Source organism: Malus domestica, chromosome 03, assembly GCF_042453785.1.
Source record: "Malus domestica chromosome 03, GDT2T_hap1".
Lineage (NCBI taxonomy): Eukaryota > Viridiplantae > Streptophyta > Magnoliopsida > Rosales > Rosaceae > Malus > Malus domestica.
In genome coordinates, this window is record NC_091663.1 from 9687778 (window position 1) to 9709245 (window position 21468).

A 21468-nucleotide genomic window follows, 5' to 3' on the forward strand; every position below is an offset into this window, starting at 1 on the left:
TGAGTCCCTTTATGGACATAGTCTTGAGGTGTGACAACAAACACGTAGGCACGTTCGTTGGTTGGTTCCATTGAAGCTTTGGACACTTTTTATTGTATTTGGTATCCTGACAGTAAAAGATTTAAACACTGCCAGCAAATCCCAGTCGTTGAAATCACAAAGAACAAGCTTCAATTGAGTCAGATTACCAAAAGCGGGAAGATGCCGAGCCTTGGTGAAAGAAACAAGTATTGATCAAACAAACTCATGCAGAAATTTAAAGTTTCCGTATGCGTAATATACATTGGTTGGCCAAAGCTATGCTTGTGCATTCATTCGCGTCTTGCCGAACATGGAAGGAACGTTTCGTCATCTCTTGTCCTTCTAAGAAACAATTTTTTATACAATGGTATATTTACACTAAGGGGATGAGGTATGAATTAGTTGCGAACTCGCTACTATCGAGATTCGAATCTAAGACCTTAACTTACAAGTAAACGGAAATACTGTTAGAATGTAGACACTGTCAAACCTAGAGAAATTCAAAATCACAACAACATCTAGTTGTAACAAGAAAATACACAAACATAGTAATTCAAGTAATAGTAAAATGACAAAACATTCATTACGAACATAAATAGTATGACCCTTGAGAAAAGACATAAAGATTAGGCGGTTCTATTCATTGAAGTAGTCTAAAATGTGGGTTCTACAGTGTCCCTTTCGCATAGGCATATCACCAGGATTAATCAAATCTCACTAATCAAACAAATCTAAAGAGATTGAATTCTTAAATCGAACGCAAAAAGATTGGAAATAGGTTGCCTGCCAATATGCTTTTACAAACTCCACAGCATAATCCTACACTTTCATCTAAATAAACTCAACTTGACAAGTCATTGCCCTATGAAACATCAAAAACTCCTTCAATAATTCTTCTTTCTTGCAGATAAGGTGTCTATCTGTATAAATTGTCATCTTATTCAAAAGATGGCCATTCCTCAACAAATACTTTGCTGCTTCCCTCTCAACCAGCAATCCCTTGAATCCGGTAATGGAGATAGTCCTGAGATGCGAGGACAAACAAATAGGCAGAAACTTTGGCGGCTCCCATACCTCTGAGTATTCCCCAGAATAAGTTTCCTGACAACAAAAGAATAAATGAAATGAGAATTGACTTTATGACCTGCTGCATGTTGGTGGAGCGTAGAACAAGTGAATAGATTTTACTTACATCTTCCAATGCAAGATCTTCCAGATTCCGTGCTCTGTAGAGCAGCCCTGCTAACAATTTCCAGTACTTGGACTCACGAAGAACCAACTTAAATTTGGTCAAGTTAACCAAAAAAGGGAGACACCGAGCCTTGGTGAAAGATACAAAGTATTAATCAAACAGAACATCACGCAAACATTGAAAGTTTCCTTAAACATAATATATTAATTCAAATACAATAGCCACATGATGAATGGCAAGTTTTAATTCTAAGAATGGGGAATAATTCAGCAGAATACGGTGACAATTCAGGTGAGTATTCAAGGGGGCAAAGTCTAATATTCATATAAACCAATGAAACAAGGAAAGGTAGCTTACCAAAACCAAACGATAAAATTTAAGAGAGAGAATAATGAAATTAATCAAAAAATTGATCAGTAATAGAGTTATGATGAGGCATGATGAGTGCTGAATGCTGATGAGCATAATTTAAGGAATTTAACATGAAGAACAGAGATGAACAACAAGAAACATGTTAAGATGAATGAAAATTCAGAGATGCATGAGATGCGTCTCTTCCCTCGTATAATCTTCTCTACCGAAGCTAGAATAAAAGCAAGAGTGGTGTACTTACCTCCAAAGAATATGCCGAAAGAGACAGATACTTAACTTTGGAAATTCCAGCCAGAAGTGAACATGCACGCACGGGAAACAAAGGCGACAGGTTTCTAGCAAGGTATTTGAAAGCAACACTGGCATTGACTATGGATTTTGCATTCTTCAAAGAACAACTTGACAAATCAGCCCCCTTAAGATGAAAATTAGCAAGCTGTGGGGCATCAATATAAAAGATGTTCTCGTTCTCATAGTCGTCATCCAAAGGTATTTCCAATGTTTTCAGTTGAGGTGCAGAGGCATTAATCTTGTGGATGACACCAGTGTCAACAGATAGATGTATACTCAAATATTCAAGTACAGGGCAGCAAGAAAAGAGCTTTTCCATTGACTCCTCATAAGGATTATCAGCATTAACATGAAGGAACTTGAGACTAGGGAAACACCCTGATGTAGGAGGATCGTAGGAAATAACTATGAAGACACTCTCAAAATCGCAAGTGTTTTGCTCTTAAAAAGGCTTTGAGGCATCTCAAAATCAGCCTCACCTCCATCACTTACATCACGAAGATCAAGATCAAGTTCAACAACATTACGCATAACGGCAATGCAAATCCAAGCATCAATACGAGAGAAATCATCGGAATACGATATTGCAAGACGGAACTTCTTGATGTCTAATGAGTCACGCAAGAAAAACACACGGTCAACAAAATTCATGAAACGATTTGAGTGGTAGCAACCTTGTTCATCAGTTTCGAATTCTCTGCTATCTTCGAAGTCTAGATTGGTAATGAGTGAAGTCCATCTGTTCTTCCATCTCTTGGACAAAACAGTGGTCCTCACAGCCCACGTTGTTGGAAGGAAGGAAACTATGTGACAAAGAAGGGCCTCTGGTAATTCACTGATCCTATCTTTTACTCCTGCTTGATGCTTCGACACTGTACCCATTTGAAACCTGATCATTTTTTACACAAAACATTCATTTGATTACAAGCAATATTACTATTTTAATCTAAACAAAGGGAGTTTGAACTCATTACACAGTGGGTTAAAGAGAAAACCCTATCCATCAGGGCATTAGAAAGTATTTTAGAGATTTTTTTTAATTAGAGATTTGATTAGGTTTACGTTTCATTGTCTTGTGGACAAAGGTTTGATTTTATTTATTGTGTATTATTGCTCATTTGTAGGTCGTTTGAAAAATATTTTAAAATGATTGAACCCGGTTTTGGAACCAGTAAAAGTGCTTGAAGTAAGAACCACATAAGCGTCACGATGAACTTTTTTTTGCCTCTGCAGCAAACAGAATTGTAAATGCGTGAATTAATAAACATTGTGACTAATTTAATTGACCTTTGCGAGAAAAATAATCGCAACAATGTGTTACTGTGGTCCCATTTAAAAAATCTATCAAAGTAAAAAAAAAACATATATTTCTTTAACAAAATTTAGAAACTAAAAATAAATTAAAATGAAATATAAAAAAGGGATATTGGGTTTAAAAGCCAATTTACAAACCCATATTTTTCTCCAAACTTTAAAATATAGGTCGAACCACAAAAATAATTGACTAATAAACTAATAGAAAATTAATAAAAACTCTCTTATATGAGCAAATGTTCTTCATTCGCCCCCTTACAAAATTTCTTTATAGGTTGGTCGCTAATTGGCAATTTTGTCACTCAATTGTTGGTGAACACTCCAATAAGATATCTAGAGAAGATTGCGGGGAGTAACTCGGCCAATTGGAAAATTTGAGTAAAACATTGAAAAACCAGCAGTAATTATATATTGAATCTATATTATCTATATTATTAAGAGAACTCTCCTTGTCAAAATTTTCTTCCTTTTTTTCCTGTTTTGCCCTTACTTTTGATATACACTATTGACAAAAAGGAGGGCAAAATAGTAATTTTGTACCTTTTGATAAAATGACAACCATATCCCTGTTTTTCCTATTTTACCTTTTTTCGAGAAAATGACAATCATATACTTATTTTTCCAATTTTAATACTTTTGATACACAATATTTACATAAGGAGGACAAAATATGAAAAGAAAAAAAAGGAAAAAAATTGACAAGGAGATTTCTCTTAATAATAGTGTATTTAGATCTCGTATAAATACTCGGGGAACTCAAATGTAATTATGTAATAAATGGAGGGGCAAATATGTAATAAGTGAGGAGCCCTTATTCTATAAAAGGGTATCCTCACCCTCACAAACCGGAAACCTCACATCCCCAAAGAGAAGTCTCTCATATTCAGAGCAAAGCTCTCAAGCTCTCTCTCCCTCAGAATTCTCTCACAAATAGAGAAATACAATATCAGTGTGGACGTAGCCCAAACATTAGGGTGAACCACGATACATCTTGTGTTCTTTACTTTCTTGCAGATTCACAGTCGGATTTACGTTGTTCCAAGACCCTTCCGGTTTTGTGCATCAACATTTGGCGCTATCTGTGGGAAACGACACAAAAAACTATGTCGATTCTCTTTCATTTTTTCACCTCCACCGTGAATCTGCAAAATCACAAAAACCCAAGAAACCAAATCTCTCTTTTTCTCCTCTCTCGGTCAGTCATACACAAAAACCAAAACAAAACAAAAAAAAAACCTCAAAAAGTCTCTCAAACTATCTCCGAGCTTCTGTAGTCCCCCAGACGGCAAGAGAGTATGCCCAGTAGCTTAACACTCTAAAAAAGTCTCTCAAACTATCTCCGAGCTTCTGTAGTCCCCCCACCAAATAAATTTTCTCTGGCCAAAAATCAGACCCACAAATGGATAAGAGATTTCATGGCCTGCCTTCTCTCAAGAGATTCAGACTCATGCAGCAACAGCAGCAGAATGATGCCCTTTTGTCCCCGTCGCACCTTCCAACAAATAAGCGAAAGGCGCCGAGAGACCAGCTCGTTCTCCTTGACCCCACTGCCTCTGCTGCTGCCGGCTCCACCTATTCTTTGCCTGCCAAGAAAAGGGTTTGGCTTTTGGCCCGATTTGTTCACTAAAGAGCCACTTTCGACTTTGGACCTTAATGTCGAGTATAAGCTGCCTTTTGGGTGGGAGCTGGAAGAAGAGACAGTGGAGAAATTGGAGGAAGAGAAGGGTGAAGCTGAAAATGGTTGCAATGAAGAAGAAAAAGATGATGCTGATGATGGGACGCAAATTATTGAAAATACCCGAGAGGAGAAAAGCCAAGAAATTGCAGGGGATGGAGAGTGCAATGAAGAAAAAGAAGATGATGCTGATGATGAGATTGTTTGTGCTGTTTGTCAGGGCACAGATGGAGATCCATCATATCCAATTGTCGTCTGTGATGGGTGTAATCTGATGGTTCATGCCTCCTGTTATGACAATCCACTCGTAAAGGGTATTCCGGAAGGTGATGGGTACTGCGCCTGGGTTTTGTCAAAAGCACTCAGATCTGTGGAAAAAGCCAGAACAAACTGAGCGATGCTCCATTATTCCACTATCCCACGGGATAACATGATTAAAGATAAGAATATGCCCACCAAGGGTCTCCGTCTCCACTTTCTATTGGATCAGAAGATGCCATCAACTTTTGAAAAAGAAAACTTTCATCATGCATGTTCCCACTTTTCTGAAGAAGCCACTGGAATGCGCACACAGAAAAAGATCTGCAACAACCCAGTACGCTGTAGGTGCAGTACGCACCAACGACTGCTTTATTTATTTTTGAATGATGTAATTTATTTTTCTTATCTTTCAGAGACATCTGTATAACCCCATCAGAGGGTAATAAAAAAAATAAAAAAAATAGAGCAAGCCTAAAATAATGGGCTGGAATGTTATGTGGAGGACCAAGGCCCATATGCCCAAAAGAGCTAGGCCCTATAACTCCAAAATTATTCGACAGCATGCCGCTATTATCACCAACCAGGTGATTAAAAGTACGTCCAGTACTCCAAATTTATTTGGCACCTTGCCACTATTATCACCAACCAGGTGGTCAAAAGTACGCCCAGTACTCCAAATTTATTCGGCACCCTACCGCTATTATCACCAACTAGGTGATCAAAAGTATACCTTGTACTCCAAATTTATTCGGGATCTGGTTCCGGAGGCAATGGTCCATAATGCTACGGTGCAAGGCCGGGTGAGAGCAAGTTTGTGGCAGAAAGCTTCAAGTGTGCCCTTTAGGTACTCGAAGCAACACTTCTCCTGGTGATGTTTAGTCTCAAGTGTTGCAGGGGTTTTGCAACAGGTGGAGCTATGGGATTCACAGGTGATAAAATGGTCATGAGGTAGGAGGAAGTGTGGGAATTTTGTCTGGCTCGATGGGTTGTTACTGGAAACGGGCGCACTGACGAGTTTCCAGGTTGCAAACAATGAAGATGAGGAAAACCTGTTAGAGGAGACAAGGGTGTGTCGAGATCCTATCTGAAGCTAAATGGTGATTTTTAGCTTGCAGCAGCTGCACATGCATTGGCAGTGATTGAATCGGAACAGGACCAATGAGGTTGATTCAGTTATGTATGCATGCTGGTAAGGCCAATGAGCTTTGGTGATGGGTGCAAGGATTTTTGCATGGTGTATTCGCCAAGGTGGAGATTGTTGCGATTGGCTCATATTTTGAGCTGGCAACAATAAAGTGACCTGTGTTTACTTTCGGTGGAAATATCACATGGTGTGGGCTGCATGAAAGTTGCAAACAAGTGCTGCAAAGTAAAAGCAAAAGTGGACAACAAGTCAAATGCCTTTCAGCTAGTAAACTAAACAAAGAAAAGTTTGGTGGACATCATCATAAGTAAAGACACAATGATGATGCTTGTAAGATAATAGAAAAAGGGGGTTACTTTTACTTTAATGATTATGAAGAAATGTGATGATGGCTTGTCCTTTATTTAATGCAAGGAAATGCTTGCATTATGTGTGCTTGCCGAGGGAGAAGGCTTGTGTGGATGCAAATTTTCTCCTCCCCGATCTTGGACGATTTTGCACCTACAAAACAACTAGCACCTTAGGTTAAGGCCAAAAGCCTCACGCGCCCACGATGAATGGGGGGCTTTGGCCGAAGAACCTCCGATGCCAAATTTAGAATTTTAGAGAGAAATAGTGTTTAGAGTATTTGGGATTTTTTGCAAGAGGTTTGGAATGAGTGTTTGGTAAAAATGGGTGACTATTTATAGGACTAGGTTGGTCCACTTTTCCAAGAAAGTGGCCGGCCACTCTGTCTATTTTTTGGTGAGTTTGTGGTTTAATTAGCCACTTTATTGGCTAATAAAATATGATAGAAATAAATGGGGAGTTACCAAATTGAATGACTAGCTTTATTTGGGTAATAAGGTGGAGAAAATCAGAAAAGGTATGGAGCAAAGGGAGGTGGCCGGTTTTGTCTACTAATTTGGGTCACTTTATTGACAATTAGGAGATTAATTTAGTTGATCCCCTAATTAATTAATTAATTATTTATGATTTTAAGGGATGATTTTAGGAGATATGGGAAGAATATATTATTTAGATAATTAATTAACTAAATAATATATTAGAGAAATTAAGTTTCGGAAATAATTACCTAAAATGAGATAGTTTGGAATTGGTTACCTCTTTTGGAGCATTTTTTGATTGGTTGAGGATGATTACCCAATACCTGCGCGTAGGAATCCCGTTATACCTTAAGGGTATTTTTGTCTTCTTTTGTCCCAAAGTCCACGTGTCACTTTGTGATCGTTTTTGGCTCCACAGCTTGCATCAGGAAAGCATCCAAGGTGGAGAGAGCATTCGACTCTACCATGGGAAAAGTTGAACATGGGTTGAGAGAAAATCAAGAGAGCTAGAGTGAAAAGTATTCTAGTGAAAGAACTCTTGGGGTAGAGTGAGGCTCTTGGGAAAATTCTATGAGTGGGTGTGCAAGGGATTTGGAATTGGGTTATGTTGATTTAACTCATGTGTACTTGTATTGTTATTCCCATAGTGATCGAGATGTAGGAATGTTTTTGCTGAACCTCGTAAATTTCTCAGTGTCTTTATTTCTTGTATTTTATTCTGTTCAATTAAGTATTATTTGGTGAGGTTGTAATCTGAATATCGTTTCCGCACTAACGAACGGACCAAGGCACAACAAAAACATCATCGATTATAATCTTATTCCAATTTCATATCTCATCCAAACTAGTATACTGAATCAAGAACTTCAAGTCTCGAGAGTATTCCGAATTAATCTCATGAAATGGAAATGATTGAGAAAACAATCAAGTAAGGCTTCGTTTGTGCTTTATCCTTCCTCATGTTGGGAAGTGAACACTACGAACCAAGTGTTCTGTCGTGCTTTAGGCCAAGACAGATTGATTGACTTTGTGCCGCTGTATCGGATCGTCCAACAGGAGCGGCTAAACCGTCCTTCAAAGGCGCCACATCCTTCGGAGATGTTAACTCGACGTCCGTTAAGTACGTCTATCTTTGCAGACATGTTTGTAACTGGTATATGATCTCGTCACTTTAGCTAAACCAGAAAAATGCGTTTGGAGCAACATTTTGAAACCTAGAGTACATCGCACATGCTTGTCATACTTGTGTGGTATAGGGATCGAGATGAGACAATGGGCAATACCCACGCAAATTCGTATTGTTCAGAAACGTTGACGTTCTTATCTCCTCCTAAACGGTAATAATTGAACCTAAAATCTCATATTTACAGGTCAGAAAAAATATTACTAAATCGTAGTAATAAGTGACGGTTCCCAAGTTTGATGTTAGCAATAGCATTAGGAGTGGAACAAGACAATTTAATAGGGTAAATATCCTGAACCCGGTCGCCGCTTCCCACTTCCAAGGATTATTACACCAAAATCTCTGTGCATGGACACGCCGCAACCTCCAGAACCCGCCCTCTGTATCTCTTCCACTTGGCTCCTCCTCCACATTCTCTCTCTCTCTCTCTCTCTCATATAAATATAGAAGCGTAGTGGTGGCACGTCTAGAGTAGCAATTGAATGTGGGCGTCTCAGAGAATCATCAATGCTCCCGCTATAACTCCTCCCCTCTCGTCTTCGTCTTCCTCAACCTTCGTTTCCGGAGCCTTCCTCTTCCTCCGGTCCTCCTTTCCTTCATCCTCCCATCCTCGCTTCCTCTCTCCCTCGCTTTCTCTCTCCTCTTCCATCTCTCTCTCCCATTCCACCATGCCTTACAACCAGGTACCAATTTTTGTTTTAATTTAATTTAAATTTTCCATGCATTTTGTCAAGGTTTCTGTGTTTTGTATAGTTTGGCGATCGTTTTGTGTTTCATTGGAGCTCGTTTACGTTGAATGTGATTTTAAATTGGTTGGTGGCGGTTTCGGTTTGTTGATCGTCGTCTGAGTGATTTTCTTGGCCGAAACGTTTGGTTGGGAATCGATTAATTGCTATTTGTTAATTCAATTTTAGTTTAAATTTGGATTTTGAACCGTGTCGTTATGCAATGCACTCCATTGAAATTGTTTGAAGATTTTTCTAATTATTGTTGCGGACGATGATCATTTGCTTTGCTTTTTTTTTTTTTTTTCCCTAGAAATGATCATTTGCTTATTATGGTTAAATTGGATGAATTTATCTTTGTAATTCCGTCTGATATTTCGGGACTCTGATTATTTCTGTGTGATATCAGTTTCAGCGAAAGCTTGGTTGGATGGCCAGTATGAATGTTATGTAGTTTTGTGTAGTAGTATGGTTGATGTATGTAGGCATGTGCTATATCTTAATGCGGTTATGGTTGTGATTTAGAAATCGCTATGGCATTGCTTCGGATAATCAAGAGCCTCACGGCCTTCATAAGTTGCGTTGAACACTGTAATTGTGTTTACTTTAGTTGAACTTTGCCTGGCTTGGTTGTGTGATTGAGATGTTTGGTTTACTTTGCAGCGAAGGGGTGGGCGTGGAGAACAAAAGTGGACACAAAAGCAAAAGACTGATGGCTCATCAGCGTCGACAGGGGATTCTTCAGCCGCTGTCACTAACAGAGTTGGTGAGTTGAGTCTTAGTGGAGGCAATGGGCAGACCAATGCTTCAGTTAAACCCTTACAGTTTGGGAAGGTCCAATCGGCAAATCAGGGTCCAGTACAAGGTCAGAAAGGAACTTGGATGCCTAAGTCGTATGGGACAGTGGATGGAGCTAAAGCAGCAGAAGTTGAAGCACCCATTGATAAAAGTTCAGTTGGAACCCGGGGAAATGGAGCTGGACAAGCAGCAGTTAAAAAAACCAGTGTTGGTTTAAGTCAGTTGTTCAATGGTAATCTGTTGGAAAATTTTACTGTGGACAACTCCACGTATGCTCAAGTGCAAATACGAGCTACTTTCTATCCCAAATTTGAAAATGAGAAGACAGATGGGGAGGTATATTTTTGTCTTCATGCGTTTCCAATTTTAAATTTATTCATCCATTTGTGTTTCCTGTAGGGGAATTACCAACCTCAATAACGCTATGCGGATTTTTTCTCCAACAAATAGCATGTGCTTGTGTTCTCTGGATTATGTTATATAGCCAATGAAAACAAACAGAAATGTGCTCATATTTTATAGAATAGTGATGTGAATAAATTGATACTTGCCCTTACGTAATCATGAGATTCTCTATTTCTTCTTGGATCTTATCTGAATGCTTGTCTCGTTAATATTTCTTTATTCAGATTAGGACAAGGATGATAGAGATTGTATCTAACGGCTTGGCTACCTTGGAGGTAAGGGTGTTTTATGAGCTATTGAATTGCTTTCTTTCTGCATAGACATTCTGTCTGTTGGCTTTCATGTTAGCAATCACTCTTACTTCTCATAAGTTTTGGGGAGCCTCCAGTTGCATTTTCTGGTTTATTCAATTTTGATGTTATTTTACTAAATTAATCTTCATCTGAAGAATTTATTGACAATGAACCTTTTTGCAGGTTTCACTTAAACACTCGGGATCTCTTTTTATGTACGCTGGTAAAAAGGGTGGAGCATATGCCAAAAACAGCTTTGGGAATATGTATGCACAACACAACCATTTCTTCCCATCCTTTTCATATTGTTTCAATTGTTTAATTCAGTCAATGAATGAAGAGATCAATGGAGTCATTCATGTTTTCGTGGTTTGCTCAATATTCTATTTCTATTACAGATATACGGCTGTAGGCGTATTTGTTCTTGGACGGATGTTTCGGGAGGCATGGGGACGTGAAGCACCAAAAGTTCAAGCAGAGTTTAATGATTTTCTTGAGGTGCTATTCACATGAGAAACCTGAACATAAAGAAAATTAATCTTCATTAACAGCTATCAAATTCTTCCTTTCTGTGCTTGTTTAGTCAAATCTAATGTTGATTGTGAAAGTTTTTCAAAAAAAAATAAAAAAAATTTGTTCCCAAGAGAGGTTAACTGTTCTGATCAAAATATTGGTTTTTAGCTGAATTTAGATTTCTGCCTTCTCTGATTTTATTTATTTAATAACTTAGTCAGCAGTGATTATGCTTGAACAACTCTTCTTACTCCTTCCCCTAATTTTTCTGTTGGTCAATCTTCCAGAGGAATCGTATGTGCATATCAATGGAACTCGTAACTGCTGTTCTAGGAGACCATGGACAACGCCCGAAAGAAGATTTTGGTACTGACTACTGAGTTATTTATATTATAATAATTTTCCTGTGGATTTTGTTAAAATACTTTGTAAAGTCAGATGCATGGAGTTAATTGAATTTCCAATGCGTCATATAATTTTAATTATATCAAAGTCTGAGTTTAAACTTCTTTCTTTTTTAGGAGAATTTGTTGTTTATAGTTTCTTGAATTTGCAGAATAAGGAACCCTGATTGTAGTGATTGCACTTGTCATCACTGAATTGATAGTGTGACCTTTGCTATTTGATTCAAGTGATGGGTAAGCCTTTTCCCAACATTCGTAAAAATATTTTCAAGCTTATGTGGTTTTTTTTATTAAACAGCTGTAGTGACGGCAGTCACAGATTTGGGCAATGGAAAGCCAAAGGTCTACTCAACCCCTGAGATAATTGCATTCTGTAGAAAATGGCGCCTACCAACAAATCATGTATGGCTGTTCTCAACAAGGTGATATCCAATAATTCCATTTTACATGAATAGTTATGGTCTTGGCTCTTATGTTTTAAAGATAGTACTCTTCGGGTGTTTCAAAGGGCAGTTGCGTTAAGACGGTTGATTTGTTATAGTTATTGCAATATTATTTTTAATGAAGTCCTGATTAATCTCTTTCTTTGTGTATAACTAAAGGAAATCAGTGACATCATTTTTTGCTGCCTTTGATGCTCTCTGCGAAGAAGGAACTGCAACAACTGTATGCATGGCTCTTGATGAAGTTGCAGATATATCTATACCAGGTAAACTCTTCAGCGAATTTGCTTTGATTTTGATTCCCTTTTCTAGTGATTCGTGTTAGCTTATCTCTCCCATAAGTATTGCCTGTTAAACAACCTTTGTAGGATAAAGGGAACAATGAAGACCGAAGTTATAGAACCGAAAGCATTGTGTTTATAGTATATTACAATACAAGCTTTTACAGTCACTTGAAAAGGAGGATTTGGAAAAAAGTTATTTGGAACATGGATACTATTGCTAAATTTAGAATAAAATGGGTATTGATGATTGTGCACCCGAAAGGTGAACATGTTAACTAGATTCTCCATTTTCCTTTGTTGTTTGTTTTGTGTTACCCTCAGCTGGACACTGGTTTCAAGAGTTATTTGTGATGTTTGGAACTCAATTGTAATTCTGTTTTCAGGTTCAAAAGATCATGTAAAGGAGCAGGGTGAAATCTTAGAGGGCATTGTTGCTCGTATTGTAAGCCAGGAGAGCTCAAAACATATGGAAAAAGTCTTGATAGATTTCCCTCCTCCACCAATGGATGGAGGTATGATGTTTCCCTCTTTCATCTATCTGTTTTGGGGCATTATAGTTCACTTCAAGCTGGAGTTTTTTTGTGGGTGTGTTGTTGTTCTCCCGATTCAGCTGCAACCTTCACTCTTAAAACTTATTAAACCATTTTCTCTCCTTCCCTTTTTGGTTCCTAAATGAAATCTTCTGTTAACAAAAAGTAAAATGATTGGTTGAAATTGTTGTTGCATGTTAATTTGTTTCCACTTATCTCCCAAATATATTCCTTAACATTTAGTCATGCAAACAAATTTTTGCTTTGGCTGATCCCATAAGTTCATACTTGCCTGGACTTAACAATCCGTTCAAAAAGTTCTTCCTACTACCCTCTTGAAGATAATTTTGTTGACATATGAGAATGCTAGTCAAATTTTAAGCTTTCTTTTCATTGTTTAGAACATTACTGGGTTTATTGACAAAAAAAAAAAAGAAAAAAGAACATTACTGAGTTTGCTTTATGTTTCAGCGGGTCTTGATTTGGGACCAAGTGCGAGAGATATTTGTGCTGCAAATAGGTCGAGTGAAAAGCAGGTAATGGTTAATTCTTTGGATATGAGATTTCATGTGCTTTGATTTTATCCACAATATTGGAATGTGGATACAATAATTTTTAACTTATTTTTCTGAAATCCTCATGCAGCAAATAAAAGCGCTTCTTGAGGGTGTTGGCTCCTTTTTTTGCCCTGACCAATTGGACTGGCTTGGAATTGGAGCTGGTGACGACTATTCCAGAAACGCAGATAAATCTGTGGTATCAAAACTTTTGCAATCTCATCCTGCGGATTTTTCTACCACCAAATTGCAGGTCATTCTAATTTTCATTTCAACCTATTTTCTCGAAACAATAGCGTCCACAAAGTTTTACTGATGAAATCCAGTCAATCTTAAATGCATGCATCGCTTTGTCTACATATTCTTTTAATGGTTTAGGACATACAATCCACTGTGAAGTGTTAGTTTTGATATAGAATTATCCCCTCAGTATATAATATTCTATTTATTGAATCAGGAAATGATTCGTTTAATGAAAGAAAAGCGTTTTCCTGCTGCCTTTAAATGTTACCATGACTACCACAAAGTTGATTCCATATCAAGTGACAACCTTTTCTATAAAATGGTCATCCATGTCCATAGTGACTCCGCATTTAGGCGTTACCAGAAAGAGATGAGGTATTTTTCAAATTCAATCTCTAATCTCTAGACTTTGGTTCATATTTTTATTCTTCTTACTTTATTTTTTTACATGTCTCGGATTCATTGAGCATACGTTTTGGTGCATTTCAGGTTGAAGCCAGGATTGTGGCCTTTATATCGAGGTAGAAAAAAAAAACCTTGCTGAGTGAAAAAAGTCACACTTATAACCAGTTAATTGTTATTTTTGTACTTGCCAATGGACATGTTTTTTAGATTATCTACTCAATAATGGTCATTGAAAGTATGCACGTTGGACATAGGGTTTTTGGCTCTTATTTTGGTTAGCTTTCTTGAGTTGTTTATTCAGTACTGATACACTTAATATTATGTAGGTTTTTTTGTTGACATTAATTTATTCAAGGCAAGCAAGGAGAGAGCTGCTGAGATTGCAAAAGGTAAAAGCAGCATTGTGGAAGATGGCAACAGTGGTATGCCTGGAAAATATGGACTGGCTGATGAAGATGCTAACTTAATGATAAAACTGAAATTTCTCACATACAAGGTATGTAGTCCCATCTTAATAAAAAAGTATGTATTTCATTAAATTCCCTCAAGGAAGCAAAAATAGTATGGTGATCGTTCTCTTTTGCCTGTCAAATTTTATTAGAAGAATACTTGTTCACCATATAAGGCTGATAAATAGACCTTTCTTTTGTTAGAAAATGGCTATGAAAGTGGTACATTATAATAATAGTAGGTATTTCAAAATTATATCCTCTGAATTAGCAAGGTTAAATTCAATGGATAGATGCTAAATATTTACTGACAATAATGAATTCTTATTGAAATTCTGTATGGCGAGTGAATCAATATAGTGCTGCAACTAATGTGTTCTTTATGGGAAGGGACTATTAAAGTGAAGGAAAATACGAGTAGGGCAGCTATGTTTATTTATGCTATATGGTGGATGTAAAGTATAAAAAGGAAAATGGAAGTGGCAGAAACGGAATGCTGAATTGAAGTACCAATGTCTACTGGATCTTATAACTCGCTGTTTTTCGCATGCTGTTTTGTTTTCCAATTGTTTCCTCATTTCCTTTGTTGGTTTTAGAAAAAATCCAAAAAACAAGCGCTTCACCATTCTTTCCAGACTGAAATAGATACAAGGTTAGGTAGCTTGGGTACTTTTTAGTGGTGGAGAGGAACTGATGCATGGTGGTGTGGGCGAGAGTATGAATAATTTGTTCACTCATTTCCTAACAACTTAAGCTTTCCAACAGTTATCATATTGGTGCTACATCTCTTGATTTCTTCATTTCCTCTATGAGCATTGTACTTATTAATTCGATTTAGTTTTCATGTAATGCGTACCGTTCAATGTTGGAATCATCATACAAGGGTTCAAAAATTAAATGTTGATTGTGCCCATCTTTCACTGCAGCTGCGAACCTTTTTGATTCGCAATGGTTTGTCAATTCTTTTTAAAGAAGGTCCAGCTGCTTACAAGACCTATTACGAGAGGTGAGGTTCTGAGCTTATCTTACATGTTATGTCTGCAACTTCTAATGAGGCATCTGGGGGATGAGGTACCGTACATTGTCATTCTCAAGTCTTCTCTTTAGTCTCTAATACTTATTTCGTATCCCAGTCAGTGGAAACTAGCCTGCCTGATGCACAGTTTTGGAAGGCTGGGACAAATGGTCCAAATTCTGTCATTGATGTTTAGTACTCGAAACACCTTCTTGAAGCATCCTGTCCATAAGAGATACATGTTGCTTTTTATTTATATGGTATATCCTCAGCCTAATATTATTGGGAATCCGTCGCTGACAGCCTGACCAACTATGAGCTTTCTTTTTTACTTACCCACGGAAACAAACACTCTTTCTAGACCTCTGGAATAAAATCTTCATCTGTTCCACTCCAAACCCACTTCTTCCTTCCTGATAGGTTTCCATTGGTGTAATTTCTCAGAGTATATTTTAGGCACTAGGCACCATTATTTATCACACATATATTAAGATGTTACATAAGAGTTTTTTTTTGTTGGAAAGATGTTACTTAAGTGGAGCTGCATTTTGTTAACCTAATGGATTACATGAGCAATATGATGTTATAAACTAGCGTCGTGGGTTCTTTATTGCAATGAAAGAGACCCCATAGTGCTTTTCTGATTCTTTAGTATGCTAGTTCAACAGAATCTTGTTTTATTAACCATTAATCCTTTGCCTCTGTCATTATAGGCAAATGAAAATATGGAATACTTCAGAACCAAAGAAGAGGGAACTCAGAAAGATGCTTGATGAATGGTGATTTGTGTAACATTTCTGTTATTTTCTTTGCATATGACTTTTGTGTTTATCTCTGCTTAACTGGTAGAATTTGTTCCTTCATGTTCAGGGCTGTGTACATACGAAGGAAATGTGGAAACAAACCACTTTCATCATCAGTTTACCTCAGTGAGGCTGAGCCTTTTCTTGAACAGTATGCAAAACGCAGTCCACAGAATCAGGCTCTCATTGGATCTGCTGGAAACTTTGTAAGGGCTGAAGATTTCCTGGCCATTGTTGAGGGAGGAAGAGATGAAGAGGGTGATCTTGAGACGGAGCAGGAGGCTGTACCATCAAGCCCCATTGCCTCAGGCAGGGACACTATCCCAAAGGTTGAGGGTCTGATTGTATTCTTTCCTGGTAAGAATTGTGTCAAATTGATGGAGTTTTGGAACATTGAAAAGTTCTTATGAATACAATATAAAAAGACAATTCTCTCTGTATAGACTACTTGTACATCGTGCAACTTTTTCGTTACTTGGGAAGCCAATGTCTTCCATCGTTCAACTTCAACATTTGGATATTTCCCTTTCGATAGTTCTTTGACAGTGTGCTCTTATGCATTTGAATATCTCTTGATGGGTATTTGCTATTCTATTTAGACATGGGTGTTTTAACTGTTTTGACATTGAATATGATTGGGTTCTTATATTTTTATTTATTCCCTCTTCTGTTAAGGTTTATGGGAGTCAAACAATACGTTCTATGCCTTTCCTGATGTTTCTCTCTTGGTTTGGAATTTTCAGGACTACCGGGTTCAGCTAAATCAGCATTATGCAAGGAACTACTTAAAGCCCCAGGAGGAATGGGAGACAATCGACCAATTCAGAGCCTGATGGGTGATCTCATCAAAGGTAATTATGTTGTCGAAAAACTGTTGTCCATTAGCACCCAGAAAAATAACTCTTGTAAGGTTTCTAGCAGTTTCTTAATCATGCACTCATAATATAGGTATCCTTCATCATCCTGCTAACCTGTGTTTGTATGTTTCTATATATGAATCTGATCAGATCATCCCAGTCATATCATAGATATCATTGACCATGGTTCTGACCATTGTTTTTATTCGTCTCCTTGTATGAATCATGTATTATGCTATTGCTGCAAAAATTTTGAATCCGGCTAGAATGAAAGTCGTACCACATTTTCAGTCAAAATATTCGCATAGTGACTGATAGTTCAAAACTTCTAAGATTTGTCCATTACAATAGCAAAACCTATGAATGTATGCAAAGGATTGACCTATGAATTGAGATTCATGAGAAGTTCAAAATATCTTGAATTTGACGACTTCTTCTTATTATTGTTCATAGCTTTATTACATCTGTTGAGAGTGTTGTCCCACTTTGGGAAAGTGAAGCCTTGCATGGTAGTTCAAAAGATATTGGTCCTCTCCTCCCACTGCCAATTGGTTTGGGTTGGATACTCATACTATATAAACATTGGAAGTTAAAAATACTAGAATTAACAGGATTCTTCTCATAATACTGTTCATACCTTTATGTAGAATTTTCTTTGTACTTCAGAATAGATCCATTGGTATCCAATTGTCAGGATGCTTGATGAATTAGTACGTCGAAAGATTATTGGAGGACTTATAATATTAAGATTACTTGTTTATTGTCTATAAACAGGAAGATATTGGCAGAAGGTTGCTGATGAGTGCAAGAAAAAACCATATTCAATAATGCTTGCAGACAAGAATGCACCAAATGAAGAAGTATGGAGACAGGTAATTTTCTTTTGGGGTTCACTTCAAGGATTGTTCTACAATCTGTTCATGAGAACCCAGAAGTTGCGTTCCATGTAGCCCGTGTGGAGGCTGACCGTAGCCCTAGGTCCTAACCAAAACTTGTATTGCTTAGTGCTAGTTACTTTCTATAGGACTAATAAGCAAAAGTGAATTGCTTATAAATCCCTAAATGGGGTGATGTTCCGGGATAACATCCAAAATGGTAACCTAAGGGAACTAAAAAGGATGTCTCTTAAGTCTTGACCAACAAGATTGATGGCTACTTAATTGATAGGAATCATAAAAAAAATTCTCTAGATATTAATGATTTTTTTTATATAAATTAAAAAAAAATCTAAAAGGCTTTTCTGTTTTCTATTTATTAATTATCAAACAGAAACTGATGTGTGCTCATCATAATTACAGTATCATTTTTCTCTCCTGTCGTTTGCAGATTGAACACATGTGCCACAGCACTAGCGCCTCTGCAGTTCCAGTTGTGCCCGATTCTGAAGGTTCTGTTGCTCCTGAGGCTGTTGTTTGTTGCGTTCTAGTTCACTTTGTTCACTACTGTAGTTAAAGATGAATGGAATGTACTTTAGTAGTTTAGGAAATGATGCTGCGGTCATTGGATATGCTTTTGTATTATGATCCTTTAATGTGCAGGAACCGATTCGAATCCGTTTTCTCTTGATGCGTTAGCGATTTTCATGTTTCGGGTGCTTCAACGTGCTAATCATCCAGTATGCATTTCATTCTCTCATTTTCTTTTTCTTTGTAGATCTGAGACACATATACTTATTTGCATACTTACATGCTCGCAATTTCTGAAGGGAAACCTTGACAAGGAATCTCCAAATGCTGGCTATGTGCTGCTAATGTTCTATCACCTATACGATGGCAAGGCATGATTTACTTACTCTGGTCCATGCTCTGTTGATGCACCTGACTTTATTTCATTTTATCTGAATTTGTTATTGTCTAAATTTTTCAGAGTCGCCGAGAGTTTGATGGGGTATTAGTAGAACGTTTTGGCTCACTTGTCAAGATTCCACTGCTGAAGCCTGATAGGTAGATTCTGCTTTCTTGTGTTTTCCGAAAGAAAAAGGACCCGATACCTCTCATATTGGTTGTTTTCTATAATGCATTATTTTATATGATAATGATAATTATCAGGGGAAACTGTTCATAATACATCAATCATGCAGCAGATAAGGTGGGTTTTTCTTTCTTTCTAGGAGTACTCTGTGCATGGTGGGCGCATAGTAGTTAATGTATAGATTAAGTGAAATTCTCAGTTCATTTGAGTAAATTTATAACAAAAAACATTTAGTGATATATATAGTGATATATATATATATATATATATGTTTTCCTTTTATTTACTAATGAATTAAAAGATTGTGCTCGCTTGCTTAATAAGAGTTTGAAAACTGTGAATAAAGGAAAAGATAATCCAATTTATTTGTGTGGTTGATTCCACAACATATGAAAAGCATAGGATGATGTATATGATTTGTTTGTGTAAGACATGAAGCTTATATCTTTCCTCTCTAGCCTTTGCAATACACTAATTTCGTGGGACTTTATTTTGCATACCCAGGAATCCATTACCTGATGCGGTGAAGAATATTCTGGAGGAGGGTATAAATCTATACAAGCTTCACACTGCCAAACATGGAAGGTTAGCCTTTTCTTGGCCACTATATCATGAAGTTAGATTTAGCGCAATGGAGATACTTCTTTCCTTTTCATTTACGTTTCCTGCTTAATTGGAATTTCAATGAAACTAGGCTTTTAGCTGTTTCCATGCACAGTACCATTTTCTATAGTAGCATAACACTTTGAATTTTCATAGTCATTGTTTAACCGCTGTTCCGGCCTCCTTGATGCGGGAAAACCTTACCTCCTTTCTTGTAAACCTGTTCTCAGATTGGAATCAACCAAGGGAACCTATGCAAAGGAGTGGGCTAAATGGGAGAAACAGTTGCGGGATGTTTTATTTGGCAATGCAGAGTATCTTAATTCTGTTCAGGTCAGTACCATTTTTGTGTAATTCTTTTTTACCTTCCAAGCTGTTGATTCCACATCGTCCAGTTCTATTATATTCACCGTCTCTGGAATTTACTTGATGAACCATTAACTTTTTCAGATCACTAAATTAAATTTTTGTGCAATCTTAATGTCCTCAGGTTCCTTTTGAGTCAGCTGTTAAGGAAGTGTCAGAACAGCTGAAAAAAGTCGCAAAAGGCGAGTACAAAACTCCAGATACTGGGAAGAAGAAGTTTGGGGCCATTGTCTTTGCTGCCGTTAGCCTGCCTGTTCTGGAAGTCAGTGGTCTGCTTGATAGTGTAAGTTAATGCTTGCTTTCAGTTATTCTTCCAAGTCGCATCACTTATCTAGTGAGAAAATGATGACTTTTTGTTTCGTGCAGTTGGCTGCGAAACACAGTGAAGCTGAAGCTTTCCTCAAAGACAAGCATTTGGATAAACTTAACAAGGCTCATGTTACTCTTGCACACAAGAGAAGTCATGGTGTTACTGCCGTGGCTAGTTATGGAACCTTCCTCAACAAAACGGTCCCGGTGGATATAACTAAGCTTTTCTTCTCGGATAAAATGGCTGCATTTGAAGCCAGCCTTGGGTCTGTCGAAGGCGAAAGAGTAGTGTCTAAAAATGAGTGGCCACATGTCACCGTATGGACTGCAGAAGGGGTTCCGGCCAAGGATGCCAACAACTTACCCCAACTGTTTTTTGAGGGGAAGGCTACCTGCATTGCAATTGATCCACCTGCCACCATTGATGGCACGCTGGAATTTTTCTGAGGTTTGATCGACCTGGCCAGATTGAGCTCTGCATATGAGCGAGTGAAATTTCCTTTGATGATGCGGGTGTTCAATGAAGAGAGAACTTAACTGCTTTAGCGAAGAAGATTTCGTATGCCACGAGGAAAAAGAAATTTTGCTGAGTTGATTTTTCAGAGGTTTTTTCATATATATACAGGCAATTACAATTTTAAAATTTTGGAATTAGGTTAAGCTTTTACCAATTAAGGGGTGGTTAGCCGCGGTCACATCCCTCGTATCTATCTATGCGAGGCGGGCTGATTGTGTAGCTGCAACTCCAACACCTCGATGGCAATTCTGGGACTGTAGTAACTGTAAGCAAAGTCCAATGCAGTTTAAGGGAAATGATTTCGACGCAATCTACTTTTCTCTTGCACACCTTGTTTGTTCATCTTCCTTGATTCCTCTTTGTGTTATTCAAAAACTTAAGGGTGTGCGAAAATTACTGTCCTTCGATTTTCATACAAAGGAAAGCAATTGCGATGGCTCAGTAGCCTCATACGATAGGATGTTCAAGATGGCTCAGTAGCACGTTAATGCTATACCCCTGAACCGGCTTTCCTTCATTCCCAAGTATTCGCTTGTTCCGCAGCCAGTGTAGGCAAGATGGCCATAGCCTCGCCGGCAATGACGGTACTACCATTGCTGAAGCATGCCATCTTGAATTTCACTCTGAACCATACATTCTATAACCAAATAAGTCGGTCTCTGTTTAAGTCATACAAAGTGCAGAAGAATGGCATTGGC

General features: G+C 37.7%; 4 protein-coding genes across 5 annotated transcripts; 2 read left to right on the plus strand and 2 right to left on the minus strand.

Moving 5' to 3' along the window:
* Positions 1-635: 635 nt before the first annotated feature.
* Positions 636-2897, minus strand: LOC103418823 (F-box/FBD/LRR-repeat protein At3g26920-like). Of its 2 annotated transcripts, none has more exons than XM_070818942.1 (3): positions 1827-2897; positions 1210-1342; positions 636-1122 (listed from the first exon to the last, which is right to left on the minus strand). In XM_070818942.1, the coding sequence occupies exons 1-3, from the start codon at positions 2193-2195 to the stop codon at positions 1007-1009; spliced, it is 618 nt and encodes a 205-aa protein (XP_070675043.1). In that variant the 5' UTR covers positions 2196-2897; the 3' UTR covers positions 636-1006. The 2 variants fall into 2 exon arrangements, with proteins under 2 accessions (XP_070675043.1, XP_070675042.1); XM_070818941.1 differs by having other exon boundaries at positions 1214-1342; positions 1827-2891.
* Positions 2282-2773, minus strand: LOC139187707 (F-box/LRR-repeat protein At3g59190-like). Its single transcript, XM_070819531.1, has one exon. It carries the CDS (start codon positions 2771-2773, stop codon positions 2282-2284), a length of 492 nt encoding a protein of 163 aa, XP_070675632.1.
* A 1708-nt stretch (positions 2898-4605) lies between the features above and the next one.
* On the plus strand, positions 4606-5259 carry LOC139194641 (uncharacterized). The gene has a single exon (XM_070819532.1). The coding sequence runs from the start codon at positions 4606-4608 to the stop codon at positions 5257-5259; it is 654 nt and encodes a 217-aa protein (XP_070675633.1).
* Positions 5260-8571: 3312 nt separating this feature from the next.
* On the plus strand, positions 8572-21080 carry LOC103422685 (tRNA ligase 1-like). Its single transcript, XM_070818943.1, has 27 exons — positions 8572-8963; positions 9669-10139; positions 10433-10483; positions 10685-10767; positions 10900-10999; positions 11302-11380; positions 11717-11840; positions 12021-12127; positions 12529-12657; positions 13147-13211; positions 13321-13485; positions 13690-13850; positions 13965-13996; positions 14207-14376; positions 15256-15335; positions 16058-16123; positions 16215-16504; positions 16891-16998; positions 17779-17876; positions 18331-18391; positions 18543-18619; positions 18710-18781; positions 18871-18947; positions 19480-19560; positions 19809-19911; positions 20069-20227; positions 20311-21080. Exons 1-27 carry the CDS (start codon positions 8763-8765, stop codon positions 20698-20700), a joined length of 3600 nt encoding a protein of 1199 aa, XP_070675044.1. The 5' UTR covers positions 8572-8762; the 3' UTR covers positions 20701-21080.
* Positions 21081-21468: the final 388 nt, after the last annotated feature.